Source organism: Salminus brasiliensis, chromosome 15 (assembly GCF_030463535.1).
Source record: "Salminus brasiliensis chromosome 15, fSalBra1.hap2, whole genome shotgun sequence".
Classification (NCBI taxonomy): domain Eukaryota; kingdom Metazoa; phylum Chordata; class Actinopteri; order Characiformes; family Bryconidae; genus Salminus; species Salminus brasiliensis.
Genome location: NC_132892.1, coordinates 18,842,303 through 18,859,233, shown reverse-complemented (window position 1 = coordinate 18,859,233; position 16,931 = coordinate 18,842,303). Strand labels below are relative to the sequence as shown.

General features: G+C 41.3%; 2 protein-coding genes and 2 non-coding genes across 4 annotated transcripts; 1 reads left to right on the top strand and 3 right to left on the bottom strand.

Annotated features, from left to right (window-relative positions):
• Positions 1-849: 849 nt before the first annotated feature.
• rpl24 (ribosomal protein L24) lies at positions 850-4,255 on the bottom strand. The gene is made up of 6 exons (XM_072657054.1): positions 4,226-4,255; positions 4,023-4,098; positions 3,027-3,137; positions 2,477-2,613; positions 1,812-1,875; positions 850-979 (listed from the first exon to the last, which is right to left on the bottom strand). Exons 1-6 carry the CDS (start codon positions 4,228-4,230, stop codon positions 899-901), a joined length of 474 nt encoding a protein of 157 aa, XP_072513155.1. The 5' UTR covers positions 4,231-4,255; the 3' UTR covers positions 850-898.
• Positions 1,222-1,352, bottom strand: LOC140536306 (small nucleolar RNA SNORA17). The gene has a single exon (XR_011977600.1). It is a non-coding gene; the product is annotated as a small nucleolar RNA SNORA17 (small nucleolar RNA).
• On the bottom strand, positions 2,802-2,934 carry LOC140536305 (small nucleolar RNA SNORA17). Its single transcript, XR_011977599.1, has one exon. It is a non-coding gene; the product is annotated as a small nucleolar RNA SNORA17 (small nucleolar RNA).
• A 188-nt stretch (positions 4,256-4,443) lies between the features above and the next one.
• On the top strand, positions 4,444-15,542 carry cep97 (centrosomal protein 97). Its single transcript, XM_072657052.1, is given in 12 exon segments — positions 4,444-4,512; positions 6,238-6,383; positions 6,507-6,665; positions 6,765-6,866; positions 7,277-7,390; positions 7,488-7,654; positions 7,996-8,160; positions 8,358-8,506; positions 8,959-9,604; positions 10,883-10,958; positions 13,135-13,577; positions 13,579-15,542. Coding segments are annotated over 12 exon segments (2,259 nt in total). The 5' UTR covers positions 4,444-4,451; the 3' UTR covers positions 13,610-15,542.
• The last annotated feature ends 1,389 nt before the right edge of the window (positions 15,543-16,931 follow it).

Below are 16,931 nucleotides of genomic sequence, written 5' to 3'. Positions count from 1 at the left end.
TGGGGGAGAATAGAAAATGTCAAGATTAACACAGAGAAAACTCTTACACTGAAGATGGAAAGAGTTTATAGGAGAAAAATATGGTGGAAAATGGGGGACAAATTATTTGGATAATTTAATTTCTATAACCAGCCAGTACAGGCACTAGATTTGTCATGGCTTCATTTTTGAGACATTGCTCTGTCAGTTAAAGCTTTCTAAAGTAACTAGCAAAATAATAAATGTCATGCATCATGGTGCGCATGTAATATGGGAGTAAATGTGATTTTATGGACATACAATTGGTTTGTCTTGTTTACTCTCATAACATGCCAGCTGTTTTAACCAAGTACACTCTACCACCAACTTCTTGTCTATCAAAGTTACTCTACCCACAGTTAAGTCACTTAATGTCAGAATTTCACTGGGGTGATTGGGCGGCACCTTAAGTCTACAGGAACAAGGTTTAGGACCTATTAGCACACACCTGTTTACATTGTAGAGTGGTCAAATTTGCTTGTGAATTTACCATTTTCAAACACAAAGCAAATCTATCGAGCATTGTTGTTGTTCTATAGTTTTTCAGCATACTTTCTTAGCTTCCTTTCACCCTGTTGTTCAAAAGGTAAGAACCCACAAGACCACCACAGAGCAGGTATCTTTTGGGTGGTGGGTCAGTCTCAGCACTGCAGTGACACCCAAGGTTTTTTTATTTATTTATTTATTTATTTTTAAATTAACATTAGTTAAGGGCTTATTTACAAAATCTGACCTTAGAGTAGATTGATACAAGATGTGTAGTACATGGACAAGTACTACAGCCCCCCCCCCCCCCCCCCCCCCAAAAAAAAAAAACACAACTCAGTAAAATACTTTTTTTACGGTGACAATTTTATTAGTACACAAAAACAGACACCATTTAGCGCTTGCCGCCAACACGAGGAGCGCTAACCTTCATTGGTTTAGCGATCTTCTGTTTGGGTGCAGTCTTAGCAGGAGCCTGTAGGAAAAGAGAGTATTTGAGTCAAGAGCTGCACAAAATCTACTTCACTTAAAATGTATCCATTTTACAAAAAATACTCAGGATTTGGAAAAGGAAACAGCTTTTTCTTTTTGATTCTACTGTTTCACTTATTTAATATCATTTAAAAGTTTCTAGAGATAATCTTGCATTGACCTGCAATCTAAATGTGTTCAAATATTAAGCTAACTAATGTCTGGTAGTAATTCCCCAAAGCAAACTATGTAGGACCATAATGACACTGAGAACCCACTGTATAGGAGGGTTCCAGGCGTAAACATAGTCCTGTACTCTATGCCACCTTATGACACAGTATCGACAGAAGTCGTACTGCAACGCCTCAAGGGGCAATTGACACTTGATTCAGTGTCAGCGCAGACAACACACCAACCTCAATAGAGCTATAGCTGCCAAGACTGGAGCCAGGGCACATGGCGAATACTTACTCAACATTAAAGCCCACACTACCAGCATTTAGAGTAAGAATGTTAAACCGAATGTACCACTAAAACGCTCAGGATTCTCTTATTGTCCTAACTGACCTCAACAGATCCTAAATCTAACATCAAACTGGTTCTGTTCTGGACCAAAGCCCTAGAGAGAAGCCCTTCCTCCTCATCTAAATTTTTTTAAGGCCTTTTTATTTAACTAGAGATTAGAATCAGGTGTGTTTAACAATGCAGAAAGAAGACTTGAATCCTAGATAAATATTCTGATTCAGAAGAGCTGAGGTTGTATTCATAAAACAAGTCAAGCAATAGTTAATATTCTGTTTTGCAAGACTCAAGTTACAATTACAGTTCACTCTTACCTTAGTACTCTGGGTGGATACCTTCTTGGTGGCCTGCTTTGCCTTCTTGGCCTCCTTGGCAGCCCTAAAGACCATAAGGGATAAGGTTAATACCCCCAAAAAGGAAACCGTCCAACACATGGACAGAACAAGTGACCAGACCACAGACTTGCTTGCAAATCTACAACAAAACTAGCAGATTGGGAAAATAGTCAGGGTACATGTTAACAAGACACTCAAAAGCAATTTAGTCAACTTTCTTCTACATTAGACAGATATGATCTGCATCCCTGTAACGAGTGAAAGGGAAACTAGGTGTACTACATGCCTTGCATCATGGATGCATGTGCAGTTTCAACAGCATTGTTACCCCACTCTTAGACAGTATTTTGCAGCAGGTTACTACAAAGGCATCACTGAAATGTTTTAGCAAGATTCAACCATCATACAACTAAAAAAAAGTAAGCAGTAAGCCATGTCATGTAAGACAATCCACATAGAAACAAAGTTCCATATTTCATTACCAGGGTCTCGACAACCACTAATGCAGTGTACAGTCCAAAGCAACCATTATACATAATTAACAACTTCAACTTTTCCCAAGTTGCCCACCAACAAGCTCAAAGCTACTGCCCTCACAAAATACAGTGACAAAACAAACGCATGTATGCAACAAAGGAACCAACCTGATGGCCTGCTCCCTCTGGGCCTTGCGGACCTCAGGTTTCTGGTTCCTCTTGGCCAGGATCTCAGCCAGAGAGGCACCAGTGATGGCCCTCTGGAACTTGACAGCACGACGGGTGCGCTTTTTCGATGCCTCTTCCTGTTAGAGCAGGGAGGAAAATATTTTTTTTAATAATTAAATCTACTAAAACCCTAGAAATACTCTCAAAAGAAAGTGCATGTGCTCTTTAAATCCAGTTAGACAGGGCCAGGTCTCTAAGGGCCATCATGATTCAAACTTCATACTTCAACAACCTTAAACAGCTATGATGAACAAGTGCTTTGAAACTTGTAGGACTATAAAGACACTGAGAACCCATTGAAGAGGAGGTTCTAGGCGTAAACATAGCCCTTTTGTTCTATGCCACCTTTTGACACAAAGACGACAAGTAAGTCGCATTGCAACGCCTCAAGGGGCAATCATCACCGATTATGAACCTTACTTCTACATATAAGATTTCTCCCTTCAGCCATCTTTGAATGAAAGTTCAATTTTATTGTTGCTGAACTTACAGACAGTCCCTTCTTGTGCTTGCGCCTGTACAGAACGGTCCAGCTGATCTGTCTGGGGTTCCTTTTAGTCAGGAAAGCAGACTCACACTTGGCGTTCAGGAACTGGAACACCTGAAACACAAAAATTGGTCAATACTGCAGATTGCATAGCACCACCAGCACAAAACTGATACATGCGTAGTATAGGTACAAACGTTATAGACACCTTATATAAAACAGTGAGTGCACACCACTTATGTAAACCTTAGAACAGCAGTCAGTACAATGGGACTCTGGCACAACCACACAGGAGCCTAAGGTCACCATGCCTAATGCCAAGCATCAGCTACAGGGGTATCAAGCCCCCAGAAATGGACTATGGTGAAGTGGAGCGGTGTTTTGTATGGTTTCTCCAATATGTATAACCCAACATCATTTTGTGATCTCTCCAATGATTATTATGGCTGAATTCAATCACAATCGCATCTAGCTGATGTAAATCTTCCTAGAATAGTACAGCCTGTTACAACAGCTAAGGGGCAGCAAACTCTCACATAATGAATGAGAGTGTCTACAAAATCCTGGGTAAACATTGCATACACTGCAAATCTGGACACATATACACCCTATACATCTTCGCAAGTCAGCACACAACATATAAACGTCACTAGGACCGGGTTATGTATCCAGCGACTGCTACAGGACTCAAAGCCATCAAAGCATTGTCGTTATCACATAAAATATAGATCTAAATGTAGGATTTGAGCAGAAGTTAGTTACTCTTAGCTACTCTTTTCAGCCACAGGCAGTTATACAGTGCACTAACGTGTGCCGAAGCCTCCCATGGCGAACAGGCCGTGGTTACGATAGTCGTACCAACAGTATACCGACAGCTTTGAGCTTTCACAAAGTGCATGCTACCCACTAAGCAAAGCAGAGTAAGCACTCTGGTTGTTTATATTAAGCTATATTTAATGATAAATGCATGAATAAGTATTAAACATGTGTTAGCGGTACCTTTCCGTCGATTCTGGCATATCGCCGGCCGTGGCCGGGATAGATTTTGTATCCACTGAAACTGCACAAGTCGACCCTGCAAGTCACAAATACCATAAGAATATTTAATTAACATACTTTTAATTTACCTCCAGACCCCAATCATATGGGTTTTTCAAAGATTTAGAGGAAGATGTTTACGGATTAATCGGGACTACGCTTACTTCATGGCGGCGAATCCGACAGGGAAGAGGAAAAGGAATTGTGGGTACCCGGTTTATAAAGATAGCCACTTGATGAAAACGTCACATTTCCGCAAACAAACCACATTTCTGGAACCGTATTTTAAAGTAATGTCTCGTAAAATATCGTAAAAATATTTTGAATTTTTAGTTTATTTAACCAATCAGGTTCGCTATCGGTTGCCTGGCGGTGACTCAAGCGGGAAGCATGGCGGCGACGGAGAGAGCTATCGTATCTGATCCCATCACTCAAATGTATAATTACGAAGGTATGAAGCTTGTGGGGAGATTTCTAACCGATGCGTTTTCGGGTTTCTGAATAATAATAGATGTAACGTTGTGCTGTGAGGACTTAGACATGTATGCTATTTCATATAATGGTGCTGAACGTCTTTCATGGCGCGCTAGCTTAGCCTCAATTTCTGAACGTTAATGTTGACCAGTTGGGAATGGCTGTGTTGTCCGTCTTCTGTAAACTGATCGTTTCACAAGCGAGTGGTTAATTTGACAGGGCTTTATTCGACCATATCTTTAGACCTTTTTACTTTGCACCGGTTCAACACCGTCAGGAAAGCCGGTGAAATGGCATTGTCAGAGGTTTGTCGGTTTAACGTTATGATGTGCAGCTGGAGAAAGTTGCTAAGACGTCAGACAGCTCCTGTCAGGTCGACGTTTGGCTAAAGTACGCAAACCCCTTCCCACCAGGTAGAGATGCCTTTTCCTACTCGTGTGCATTTGGCAGCAGTATGTCAACATCATGACATATTTGACTTATTTACGACATAGATAGTAAATAGAAGGCATTATTTGGGGATGTTAGCTAAGTCGTTATTATGAGATGCTACGTCAAAATATTACGAGATATTAGATCATCATCTTGACATACAGCTGCTCAAAACAGGATTGAGCTTCCGTATTAAAAGAGCTGTATATTTGAAACTCATATGTGTAGTCTTGGGTGTCCCCAGCTTGGAAGCCACAAGGTGTGTATTTGTAAACATTCCCTCATCAAACACACATCATTAAATTCAATCTGTAATTAAGACCATCTTCATATACTGGACCAGGTGTCCAGACTGGGGCGACTGGGATTGGGAAACCCTGTGATCCTTAATGAAGGGAAAACGCTGCAACATGCAGGGCTTCCAGGACCAGGGTTGAAAACTACTGCTTGTGCACACACCTTGTACCGTACAGCACTGTCCGTAAAATAGGACACTCTTGTAATATATCCTAGTATTATTACAATAATGCATTAAGAAGAAAAAAACACAGTTTAAAAAATTCGACGTATCTATGTTTATGTTTTTGACATAATGAGAATCAGAGACTTGTTCTTTACATTGTGTCAAAATGGACCAATAGAAATACTCTATTGGCTTCCATTGAAAGTCATGAAGGGTATCCTCCTTCTCTAAAGTTCATGTTGCTTCAATGATGACTTTGTATATCCTGGAATTCTATTTTTTCTTAGTCATAATTGGCATCATGTTTTTGGGTTCCCTTAGCTGTTTTTTCAGGCCCGGTGGTAGAACCCTTGGTCCTTTAGATACAGAGAGCACATAGAGTATGAAAGGACAGCATTGCTCAGAGAAGTAACAGACAGTTAAGACAGCTGTACGAACATAAACAGTTATACAAAGCGGCTTTGTTTTACTGAAGTGACAGTACAGTGCTTAATATCATGATACAGTATAAATATCAACTGTGTTAATTGAACATCACCACATGTCATCCACCTCAGCCACACCTAGCGTAAAGCCTTCTCAGAAGAGTGGGGGCTGTTACTGCCGCAATCAGCGGACAAATGCCATTGATTTCAGAAAAGAACATTGGATCATCAGATGTCCACAAACTTTTGGAAATTCAGTGAATGCCGTTTGTATGATATTGTGCATTTATGCATTGTAGTTAGAGGTCGATAGGGTTGCTGCGAACCTCATCTAAACATGTTCTGCCTTTTAACCGCTGTTTTGTGTGGTTTTGTTGCCAAGGACCTGGTTCAGTCGACCTTTCAAGTCAGGGTCTTAACAAGCTGGACCCGAGCTTCTCCTGTTCGCCAGACACCCACACCCTCATCTTAGACCAGAACCACATCATCAAGCTGGAACATCTGGAGAAAAATGCAGCACTTCAGCAGGTACCTGTAGTGTGTATTTCATACCTACATGAAACCTTTTCATAAGATTTTGAGATGTTTGTCAGAATGTGGTGCTGCATATTGATTGTCTGGGTTTTCATTTTTTTCACTCCCTATGAACAGTTGTCCGTGGCCTGTAATCGTCTAGTTCGCATGATGGGGGTGTCCAGGCTTACAGAATTAAGGGTCTTGAACCTGCCTAACAACAGCATTGGCTACATCGAGGGGCTAAAAGACCTGGTGCACCTTGAGTGGCTAAACTTGGCAGGCAACAACATAAAGGTATTAAGCGTAAAAGTCCAATGAGAAACAAGAAATGTGCTGACAGTCTGTGGCCTCTGATGGTTCTATGGTTTCTGTATTTTTCTTTTTTTTTTAAAGGTGATCGAGCAGCTTAACAGCTGCGTAGGTCTGCAACATCTGGACTTGTCTGACAACAACATTTCTAACACAGGGGACCTTTCTAAGCTCACTGCCTTAAAGGTGGGTCGTATGGAATATTTACTGTGTAGCAAATGACAGGTCTGGATATTTTCCACAGTTTCCCTTTCACACAGCTAGTGTACAGCTGGAGAATACAGGAATTCTTCGTTTTAGGCTAGGGGTAGTGTCTGTGTATGCCAATGTGAATTCTCCGGAAAATTATCTGCTCCATTCACACATTCAACATGGTCTTTGTACTAGGGGTAATGTCCGGTACAAATGATTTGGACGTTTGCATTCACATTTACAGCTCCTCCGGGCAATGTCCAGAAAAGGTCTGGGTCACTGTACATGTTTCAAAGGGGCTTAATATGAAACATTTATAACTTTATAGAACAGTATTACAGTATAATGACAGTAAAATGTAATAAGACATAAAACATAACAACACAATGTTTGATCTCTCCTAGACACTCCTTCTCCATGGGAACATCATCACAACTTTGCGCACTGTCCCTGCTCATTTCCCCCCAAACCTGACTGTTCTCTCATTGGCTGAGAATGAGATCCGGGACCTAAGTGAGGTAGTTTACCCTTTTTTTCCCCTACTTAATTCTTGAAGTATGTTTCATTTCCGACGTTTATCTAGCCTGTGTCCATTAAGCATATTATTTCTCTCAGGTCTCTTACTTGGCACCTCTCCATGACCTCGAGCAGCTGTCCATCATGAGCAACCCATGCGTAATGGCTACTCCCTCCCTGCCTGGCTTTGATTATCGTCCATATGTCGTGAGCTGGTGCCTTAGTTTGAAGGTGCTTGACGGATATGTGGTGTCACAGAAAGAAGGGTGAGTGGATGAGTGCTGGTCATGCTGTGAAACACCATTCTGGTCAGTTCACATAATCTAACTATACCTGACATAATATTCTTAAACCACGTTATAGCAAGTTGAGGAGAACCATTGGTCCTAAAAAGAACCATTGGCCGAAAAGGACAGCATTGCAACCTTTTGATGATATGTAATCTCAGTATCTCAGACCAATAACACACTAAAATGGCTATACTAACATCGAATAATGTATGAGATCACAATGTTCAAATGCACAATGAACTATAAAATCTGTTATAATACTGTCTGGATTTGCTTTACACTAATTTAAGACTGTATGTACTGTCTTTTCATTTCAGACTCAAAGCAGAATGGCTGTACAGCCAGGGTAAAGGTCGTTCATACCGCCCTGGGCAACACATACAGCTAGTCCAGTACCTGGCTTCCACGTGCCCTTTGACATCCACATCAGCACTGCAGTCTGCTGAGGATGCCAAGCTGGAGAGGATTCTCAGCAAGCAGAGGTGCCTCAGAGATCCATCTTATGAACCTTTTTAAGATCCCCATGTTCCCAAAAGAGCTAATTGGCTACTACTTAGCTACATAAAATGCTAAAGGAGTAAGCAGCAGATGCTAGAGTATGATGCTGTTTAGGTTACTTTTTTGTAAGTGCTTAGTCTTTATGTTTATAACAGTACCTTTCCCCCTTGCGTTTCTCCAGACAGCATCAGAGACAGCTGCTCCAGGGAGGTCACTGTGACTCCCCAAGTCCTCCTCGACCAACTCAGCTGGATGTGGAACGACACTTGACTGATCCAGCTAAAGAAAGAGGGGCCATAATCGAGACTTTTACGGTCATCAGTCAGTCAGGTTGGTACCTAAGTACATCTCAGATTAATATAAAAATAGGTCTAGGGTAGGTACCAGCACAGAATAGTTTAGTTCACCCTGTTTTAACACTCCCAGTTTGACTCGAGAAAGGCTTAAAAGTTGGCTGATGATATGAAGTAAAAGGAATAAGAGAGGGATTTTAGACTCCACACCTGCCTCACATCTTTTATAGCTCAGCTTGATTATTTGCAGTCTGCCTAAGAATGATGGCAGAATTCATGTCCATGATGAGTGGATCATATGACATATGACTGCACACTGACATCACTTGATCTGTGTAAAAAGCTTGCTTGCGGTTTACTGAGGCGATTTCAGATTGATTCACTGTAATGATAGCTTTAAGATCTGACATAGGATCTTCAACATAGTTCCCAAAGTAGTGCCTGCCTTCTCCTCATTTTTTTTTTCTTTCTTTTTTATTGTTTTGACAGAACCACCTGAACTAGTTCCTCAGGTGAACACTTGGATGGGCAGTGTGTCCCCAGCTAAATTTTCAGCTGTTCAGGCTCCCCCTTCGGGTGACGAGAGTCTAGTTCTAGAGGATGTTCAGACAGATGAAGAGAAACTCCAAGGCAGCCTCCTCTCCTCAGAGTCAGCCTTTCTGCCTGTCAGCTCTGCCGTTCCCTCGCCTTCGCCCCCCGACAGCGAAGAAGAAGAGCTGGATGAGCCTGATTCGCTGGCTCCTCCAAATCCTGCCCGCTCTCACCCTGTGAAAACGAAGACGGAAAAGAGCTATCAAATAAAAGCCCCTGTAACTCAGAAACACAGCACTGTGGACCATTCAACAGCAGGCGCACAGACTGATGAAAGGGTCTTTTTAAAAAACAGCACTGACCAAAGCTGTCTCCCGAATGGAGTGGCTGTGTTACAGAATGGCACAGAGGTGGGCTCTCAGCAGAAAAAGCAGAGTCCTAAAGCGGCACAGTTCCAGCCAGGTGAAGCAGCTGTGAAGATTCAGGCTTGGTGGCGGGGGCACTGGACTCGGCAGCGGCACCCACAGGCCAAAGAGGTGCGCTGCGAGATTCGCCTGCGCAGGATGCAGGACCACATTGTCTATCTGACAGCAGAACTGGACAGGTAAACATATATAAACAACCTTCCTAATGCAGTTTATGTGAGGAGGTGAAGTCATTTAACTAACAAGATCCATAAACCAGACCAGTTTTTAATCCAACACACTGTTCACATCTTTCAAAAAGAGACTTTTTGAGCTTTTAGTTTGCTAAATAACATTAGCACATTTTGGTAAAGTGTGTAAGTGGACCAGCAGCTGACTGACTGGACAACTGAATAGTGTTCCTGTTGTCTGACTAAGGACACCCCTTCTAATGAATACATTCAGCTATTTGTTGCACCCATTGCTGACACAGATGTGCAAATGCGCACACACAGCTTGTCTAGTCCTGGCAGAGTAGTATTGCCAATAGAATAGGACTCTCTGGAGCAGATAAACATGAACCTATTGACACCATGTCTAATGCCAGGCGTGGGCTAGCCCAGTGTTTCTCAACACTGGTCTTGGAAGCACCCTGCCCTGCACATTTTAGTGGATTCCTTGCTTAAACTCTGATTTAACTATGGGTTGAATTAATTGGTTTATTAACAATCCCATTCAGAGTTTCAAGGGGTGTCTTAAAACAGGGAATCCACTAAAATGTGTAGGGCAGGGTGCTTCCAGGACCAGGGCTGAGAAACACTGGGCTAGAGGGATATAAACACCACCCCCACCCACCCAACATTAAGCTGTGGAGCAGTGGAACTGTGTTGTCTGGAATGATTGTTGGTGCTCCATTCAATACTTTTGGGATAAGGTGGTGATCTTCCAACACCCTGACTTAACTAATGCTCTTGTTGCTGAATTCAATCATATCCTCACAGCAGTGCTTCAAAATCTAGAAAGCCTTCTCTGGACTGTAGAGACAGTTACTTCAATAAAAGCAGGATACATACTGTGTCCAGATACTTTTGTCTATGTTATCTTTGAAGAACATCATGTCCCGTCTTAGTCACCATCTGACATGTAATACATTCCACACTTTGTGCCAAAAACAATCTGAGTTTGTGCATGCTCTGCCTACCCATCTGAATTAAAGATTGCTTGCCCAATTTGTGTATATATATAGATGATAAGCTATAGATACAGCGCCCCCTGTAAGCTGCTGAACTCAACTCAGAAGCGTCAGAGCATTACCATTGAGAATCTAGATTCTAAACTTGTTTGGAGGGCCAGTTTAGAATTTGGTCATCTGGTGGTTCAGGCCCATTGATCATATCATCATTGATCATATGTTTACCACCCTTGCAGTATGCGTTTCTATAACTGCGCCTTTTTCTGCTATCTGTGTGTTCGGTTAGGGTGCGAAGGCAACAAGAAGAAGAAAAATTGCAGAGGATGGTTCAGGAAGAAGCTGTGAAGTTCCTCTGGAAGCAAGTTAGTATTAACGCACACACACACACATATTTATCTTGTTCCTTTGTTTAACCATAGTCCTGGCAACAGTCACTCAGATATTTGATCACTGACTGGACAGGAATGCTCACTAACACTGAAGATCTGTGTCCTGGCAACCATAACAGCCTCTTCTATAGATTGCAAACTGTTCAGACGTATCAGTATGATGACAGTCTGGTTTCCATGGGTGGATGTTTGACATCACTGAGTTTTTTTTGTTTTGTTTTGTTTTCTTGTGGAAGAAAACATGGTGATGCTTATCAGTCTTTAGTTGTCAGTGCATTTAGAATATTACAGAAGAATGCACCCCTTTGTTTGTGAGCTGAAGACAGATGATTCCCTCTGCAAAACTAACCATTTTTAACCATTCATTTAAAATGATCCATAGTTAATATAAAATCACACCTTTCTGTGTACAAGTGACATTTATTGGCCAATACAGCATTATTATATTAAGGTATTTGCTGTCGGGTGACCAGTGTAGTGGCATCATCCACTGGGTGTTGCATACCTTTTATAACAGAGAAGCTAGTATTAATATCGATTGACCTTATTTGCCGATCATTTGTCTTCTTAAATCCCACTTTTGCAGTTTTCACAGAGATTCTGACATTCAAGTGGACAGTGGGATCCATCATTAAAGGAGCAGAGCTGTGAACAACTCTGCAGTTTTGCTGAGGAACTTTGAAGAGTTTCTGAGTCAGCAGAGATACTCTCTCTGTTTTATAGGAGTTTGGTTGAGTGTTTTGATGTATAATGTACACACTTGGTATGGTATCATTGGGGCTAAAAGGAGAATTGTCAAGAATTGTGAATATGGCTGGCAATATCATACATGAACCACAAAAATAAAGGTAAAGGTGAAGGTGCACGTATTTGTCACTGAACAGTGTACACTGTACAGTGAAATGTGTCCTCCGCATTTAACCCATCTGGTAGTGAACACACTCACACACACACATGTGTTAGTCATGTGAGATATATTTGTCTAGTAATATGAAGAAAGCCCACAAATTGTGGGGGATCCCTCTCATCCTTGAATTTGATTTGCTCCCTTTTGGAAAGCGCTAAAGGGTACCTCAGGCCACAAGATATATTTTCAAGAACTCATTTATTCCTTGTGGATTTTTTTTACTGAACTTCTTTTTGTTTTCACTTTTAGTTGAAAAGGCAGCTAATTTTAGTTGTGGTAAATCTGAATCTGGCGTGTGCTCTTGGTTGTGTTCTTGTTTGCTGTATTTTGTCTTTCTAAGTACATATTTTTATTTGCTATTTATCTGGAACAGTTGATATTTGTTAGTTGTAGAAGTTTTCTATTTCTATTTCTAAAAACCCTAGATTTTTTGTTAGGACTTTTCCTAAGAGCAGTGAGGCCCAATGAAATATGGCATTATATGAAATCTTAAACCTCATGTCATTTAGATTGTTTTGGTGCTATTAAGAAATCTTTTTAGAGGTATATTGTGCACCAAATGGCTTAAGGAACTGTTTACACATTTTTTGTGACATATTAGGAACATTAACTTTCATCATTTTAAAAATGCATATTTTTATTTATTTATTTATTTATTTATTTATTTATTTAAAGAGGGGAAAAACAACAACAGGAAACAAACACGGAAAATGGGGGGAAACCCCAAAGGGGGGGGGGGGCAGTGCACATGTCTTCATTCATACATTACATCCTTTAAATGCATTTATGAAAAAATCTGATCATAAGAGTATTATGATACTCTGTCCACCATGTCTAGATTTTTCTTTTTTGCATGCAAAGAGAGAAGCTTTCCATCACACAGATCTCGTATGTTATATAGAAGTATAAGTATATTGTAGGAGTATGTGGTGTCACATTTGAATGGGATGTCACAACCAGAAATTTCTCCTTACCTCTGAAGTTTCTTTTTTCAACATGGGAGAAGAATTCTCCGTCCACAAAACATATGGTAACAATTGGCATTGTTCACATTGTCCACAATGTCTTTATCATTTTGTACCAGTACACAATCACTTTTGTAGAGCTGTAATTAACAAACCACATGATATTTACTCCAAGACTTTTTTCTTCACACAATAGAACGAGTTGACCACTGTTTAGTCAATGCATTTTTCCACTCCAGGAGGCAAAAACAGTGTTGCTGTGTTTCTTTTCTTACAGATTCAGGCCATGCTGGAGTGGCAGTCTTCCGTGAAGGAGCAGCTCAGCTGTCTGTCCCCCTCCCAGATCTCTGCCTTGGGCCCTATTCCTGCTGACCCTAAAGACACAGCCACAGCTCCCCCCATGCGCAGTGAGCTCTCCATACCAGAATCAGGCTTCCATTCTCCCGGGGAACGGCAGGGGGCGCTGGAGGACAGTCTGAGCAGCACAGCCACGGCCGGATCCCCTGAAACGGTGCGGTCTGCAGGAGCTGGCCGTTCGCCTGGAACAGCTGGGGACAGTCAGGACGGCAGCTTGCTCGAGCAGTACCTTTCCTCTGTGCAGCGACAGGAGGAGGAAGAGGACCTGGCTGATGAGGAAAGAGATTTGGACAGGACAGGAACGCCACTGGACCCGTCGGTTCACTCTCCCCTTAGAGGCTCAGAGCCTCCCTCGTCTCCTGATACAGAGGCTGAAAGACAGTGTCCCCTGTTGAAGGCAGAAATGTGAAAGGAGATCAAATGATGTAGGAAACTATGTAAAGAATGCTCCAGCGCTTTTCAACCGAATCACCACCTGCCAAATTTGTAGTGGGTGTTAAAAGCCACTGGGCAGTTTGTGCAAAACACTATTTTGGTCAACAATTCTTTGGTCAAAGGTACACTGTCAATCAAACAAGATGCTCAGATGGTTTTGGTTCTAATTACACACCAGAAATCAGATGAAAAACAAGCATTTTGTAGGTGCTTCTCTGGTCTGGATGACTGTCTCACATGACATTATTTACTGCTGTCCACACGCCTCCACACGTGGTTGGATTTTTCTTCTCCACACATTTCCCAACACAGTGCCCCAAGTTCTCAATGCTGCTGATTCTATTAGCGTCAGTTAAACAGACTAGGGGTGGGCGAAATCTAAAAAAATATTATATTGTGATATTTAAAGACCGTTTCACGATACTCAATACATTTCTAACCACTGTTATTCAAATACTCTCACTTAGTACAGTGATTTATACTCAATTCACTGCACTTCATCTAGTTAAACAGCACTAAGAACACTCTGCAATGAAATGTGGAGTTGGTCAGTGTTTTTAAGCACTGACGATTTCCTCAATATTCTCAGAAAAGCATATTGTGTATCACAATAACAGAATTTATTACAACAAAATATCATCATATTACCCACCTCTATGCCAGACTTTAGCATATGACATCTGTGTCAACACGTCAACTATGAGAACCGACTATTCTGTTATCATCTAATATGTCCTAGACCCAGAGATAATCACTATATTCGCTTCATGAGGTGATTATGTTTTGGCTCATCAGTGTATATTGAATTATACTAAATATTTCAGTTCTGTGTTTATTCACAGAATTCAGTAGCTGCCCACTGGCTTCTGTGAGTTACAAGTCAGCGGATGTTGTGTTGGGGTTTTTTTCGGTGTAGGGAAACACATTGAAGCCATTGAAGTCCAAGATAAAGAAGAGTATGACTCCGACATGGCAGATAGAGGTTAAGTTGAAAATGGCTGGAATATTCCTTTTAAGATTGTTCTTTTTTTTCAAGCAGCATTGAAGGAAATACTTCACTCTGAAGATGCTCAAATGGCTAACAGTGAAAGCTAATGGGGACCACCTAGCAGTTTTGGGTGAAGCATTTCTTCTTGTTTCTATCATTACCTCTGCGGACACGTGTTTAAGTGTTCATAAAGAGTGTGAGATTGGAGGGGAAGATGACGTGCGACCGGATTTCTTTACTTTTTAACAGTCCCAGTTGCCAAAACAGGTACTAGCTTAACACTTCCACTCTGAAGGTGCTTTTGAATAGCGGCCCCTGGCGGTAGCTGTGAGACAACTACATTTGAAATATTTTTAGATGGGTTTTGAATAGCCTTCTCTTCACCACTGAAGCCAAAAAAACAAACCAAGGATAGCCTTGACCTTCAGTTTGAGACAAGTCCACGTCTGCTGATCTAGTTTTTGTTAGATGTTGCATAGTCAGCTTAGCCACTTAACAGTTTAGTGAATGTAGAATGACTTTCTTTTCCCACACCTTTACATGTACAGATACAAGTACAAGCACTTAGCATAAACTCAAAGAATGTACATTACATCTTCATCACAGAGATCCATCACACCCTTACTTACAAACAGTGCCAATTTGTAGCTTAATTACTGCACTTGAGGAACTTTTTTCCCTACTGTACGTTAACGAATTTTACAGGTCTGCAGATATACGCTGAAAGGATGACGGACATGTAACCTTGGCATTACTGAGCAACACTGAGAACATACTGAAATGCCTTCATTGTACATACTGTTGTACATTTGGTTGTGTGGCATTTGGAATCACTTTGATTTGTTTCACACTGGATTTTTTTTATGTTTTATGAATGCACTTTTGAAAATAAAATGTTAAGTTCAGCAGTTTCTTAGTTACTCAACACTACCCGAATGACCCTCTTTACAATTTACATAATCCCTCATGCATTGATTCATATTTTCCTGTTTTAAGACACTGACTATAAATTTTATTTATTTATTTATTTATATATAAATAAAAGTTAGTCGGGAGCTCAGCAGTTAGTGGACAGCCGCTGCACTGGACTGTCTGATACTTTGTGGATCTGTAGCCGAACTAGCTAAGCAAAGGCTAGCTTGGTGAGTGGGCCACAAATCCAAAACCACGAGGAAAAAACTTCCTTTCAACAGCGGTCGCTCCATCTGAGTCATTTTAGTCATGAAAAAGTGGGGTTTTCTGGCAGTCAGACTTGCATTCGTTCTGTGGTGATCCTGCTAGCTGACTAAGCTAATGCTAACCAGTGGATCTCTCCTGATTCAGGGCAAATCAGCATTTGGATTTGTTGTCAGACTGATGGTTTAACATTTATTGAATTGTTGATTTTTCGATTGAATTGTTTTTCAGGAAAAAAAGCAGAATGAAAATACATATAAATACATAGAATAAAATAAATAGACAAACAGAAAAAAAAGAAATTATTGCACATACTAAGATTATTGCACGTGTTTACAGTAATAGTCTGTGTATGTTTTTTTTTTTTTAATCAACAGTTCTGAGGCCATTATGTTGTGTGTTGTGCTGGTGTCTGTTTAGTAATCTGATGGCTTGTGGGACGAAGCTCTTGTTGAACCTGGCAGTCTTACACCGCACTTCTCACTGACTCCACTGGACCGTAAGATGCAGGTGTACCGTGTGCTTTCTCCTGAAGTCGACAGTAATTGATGATGGTTGTTGTGACACCAGACCACAAGTTGGTTCACTTCCTCTCTGTAGGCAGACTCACTGTCGTATCGTCTGTGACCGTGACGATGTGGTTTGTGTTGTACTGGGCACAGCAGTGATTGGTCATCAGGGTGAACAGCAGAGGGCTCAGGACACACCCCTGGGGAACGCCAGTGTTTATAATGACGGTTTCAGAGGTGTTTGGTCCAACTCATACTGTTTGGGGTCTGTCTGTGAGGAAGTCCAATAACCAGTTGCACAGTGGGGTATCCTGACCAAGTGGCTACATAACCACTAGCTACATAAGCGTTGTACCATCTGTGCTACTTGAGCTACGTACCCTACTCCCCACCCCCTGGTAATACCATATACCACCAAGATATTTTGAGATGATGGTTCTATCTGAAATGGCTGAAATGCAGTCTGCTCAGGCAGGATTCTGAGGCAAGAAGGCACTCAGGTTTAATCTAGCCTTCTACTGCATTGGGTGCAAATGCTAATGGCTAATGACGACACTAGTACGCTCATATCTAGCAGTAATCTGTCGATATTTATTAATGTCCAGTCAT

What these genes read in the sequence shown, in the direction of transcription:
- rpl24 (XM_072657054.1), bottom strand. An exon ending in ATGCCAGAATCGACGGAAAG is followed by an intron (nt 3,138 to 4,022) that starts GTACCGCTAACA and finishes TTTGTGTTTCAG; the next exon opens with GTGTTCCAGTTCCTGAACGC. An exon ending in AGCACAAGAAGGGACTGTCT is followed by an intron (nt 2,614 to 3,026) that starts GTAAGTTCAGCA and finishes CTGCTCTAACAG; the next exon opens with GAAGAGGCATCGAAAAAGCG.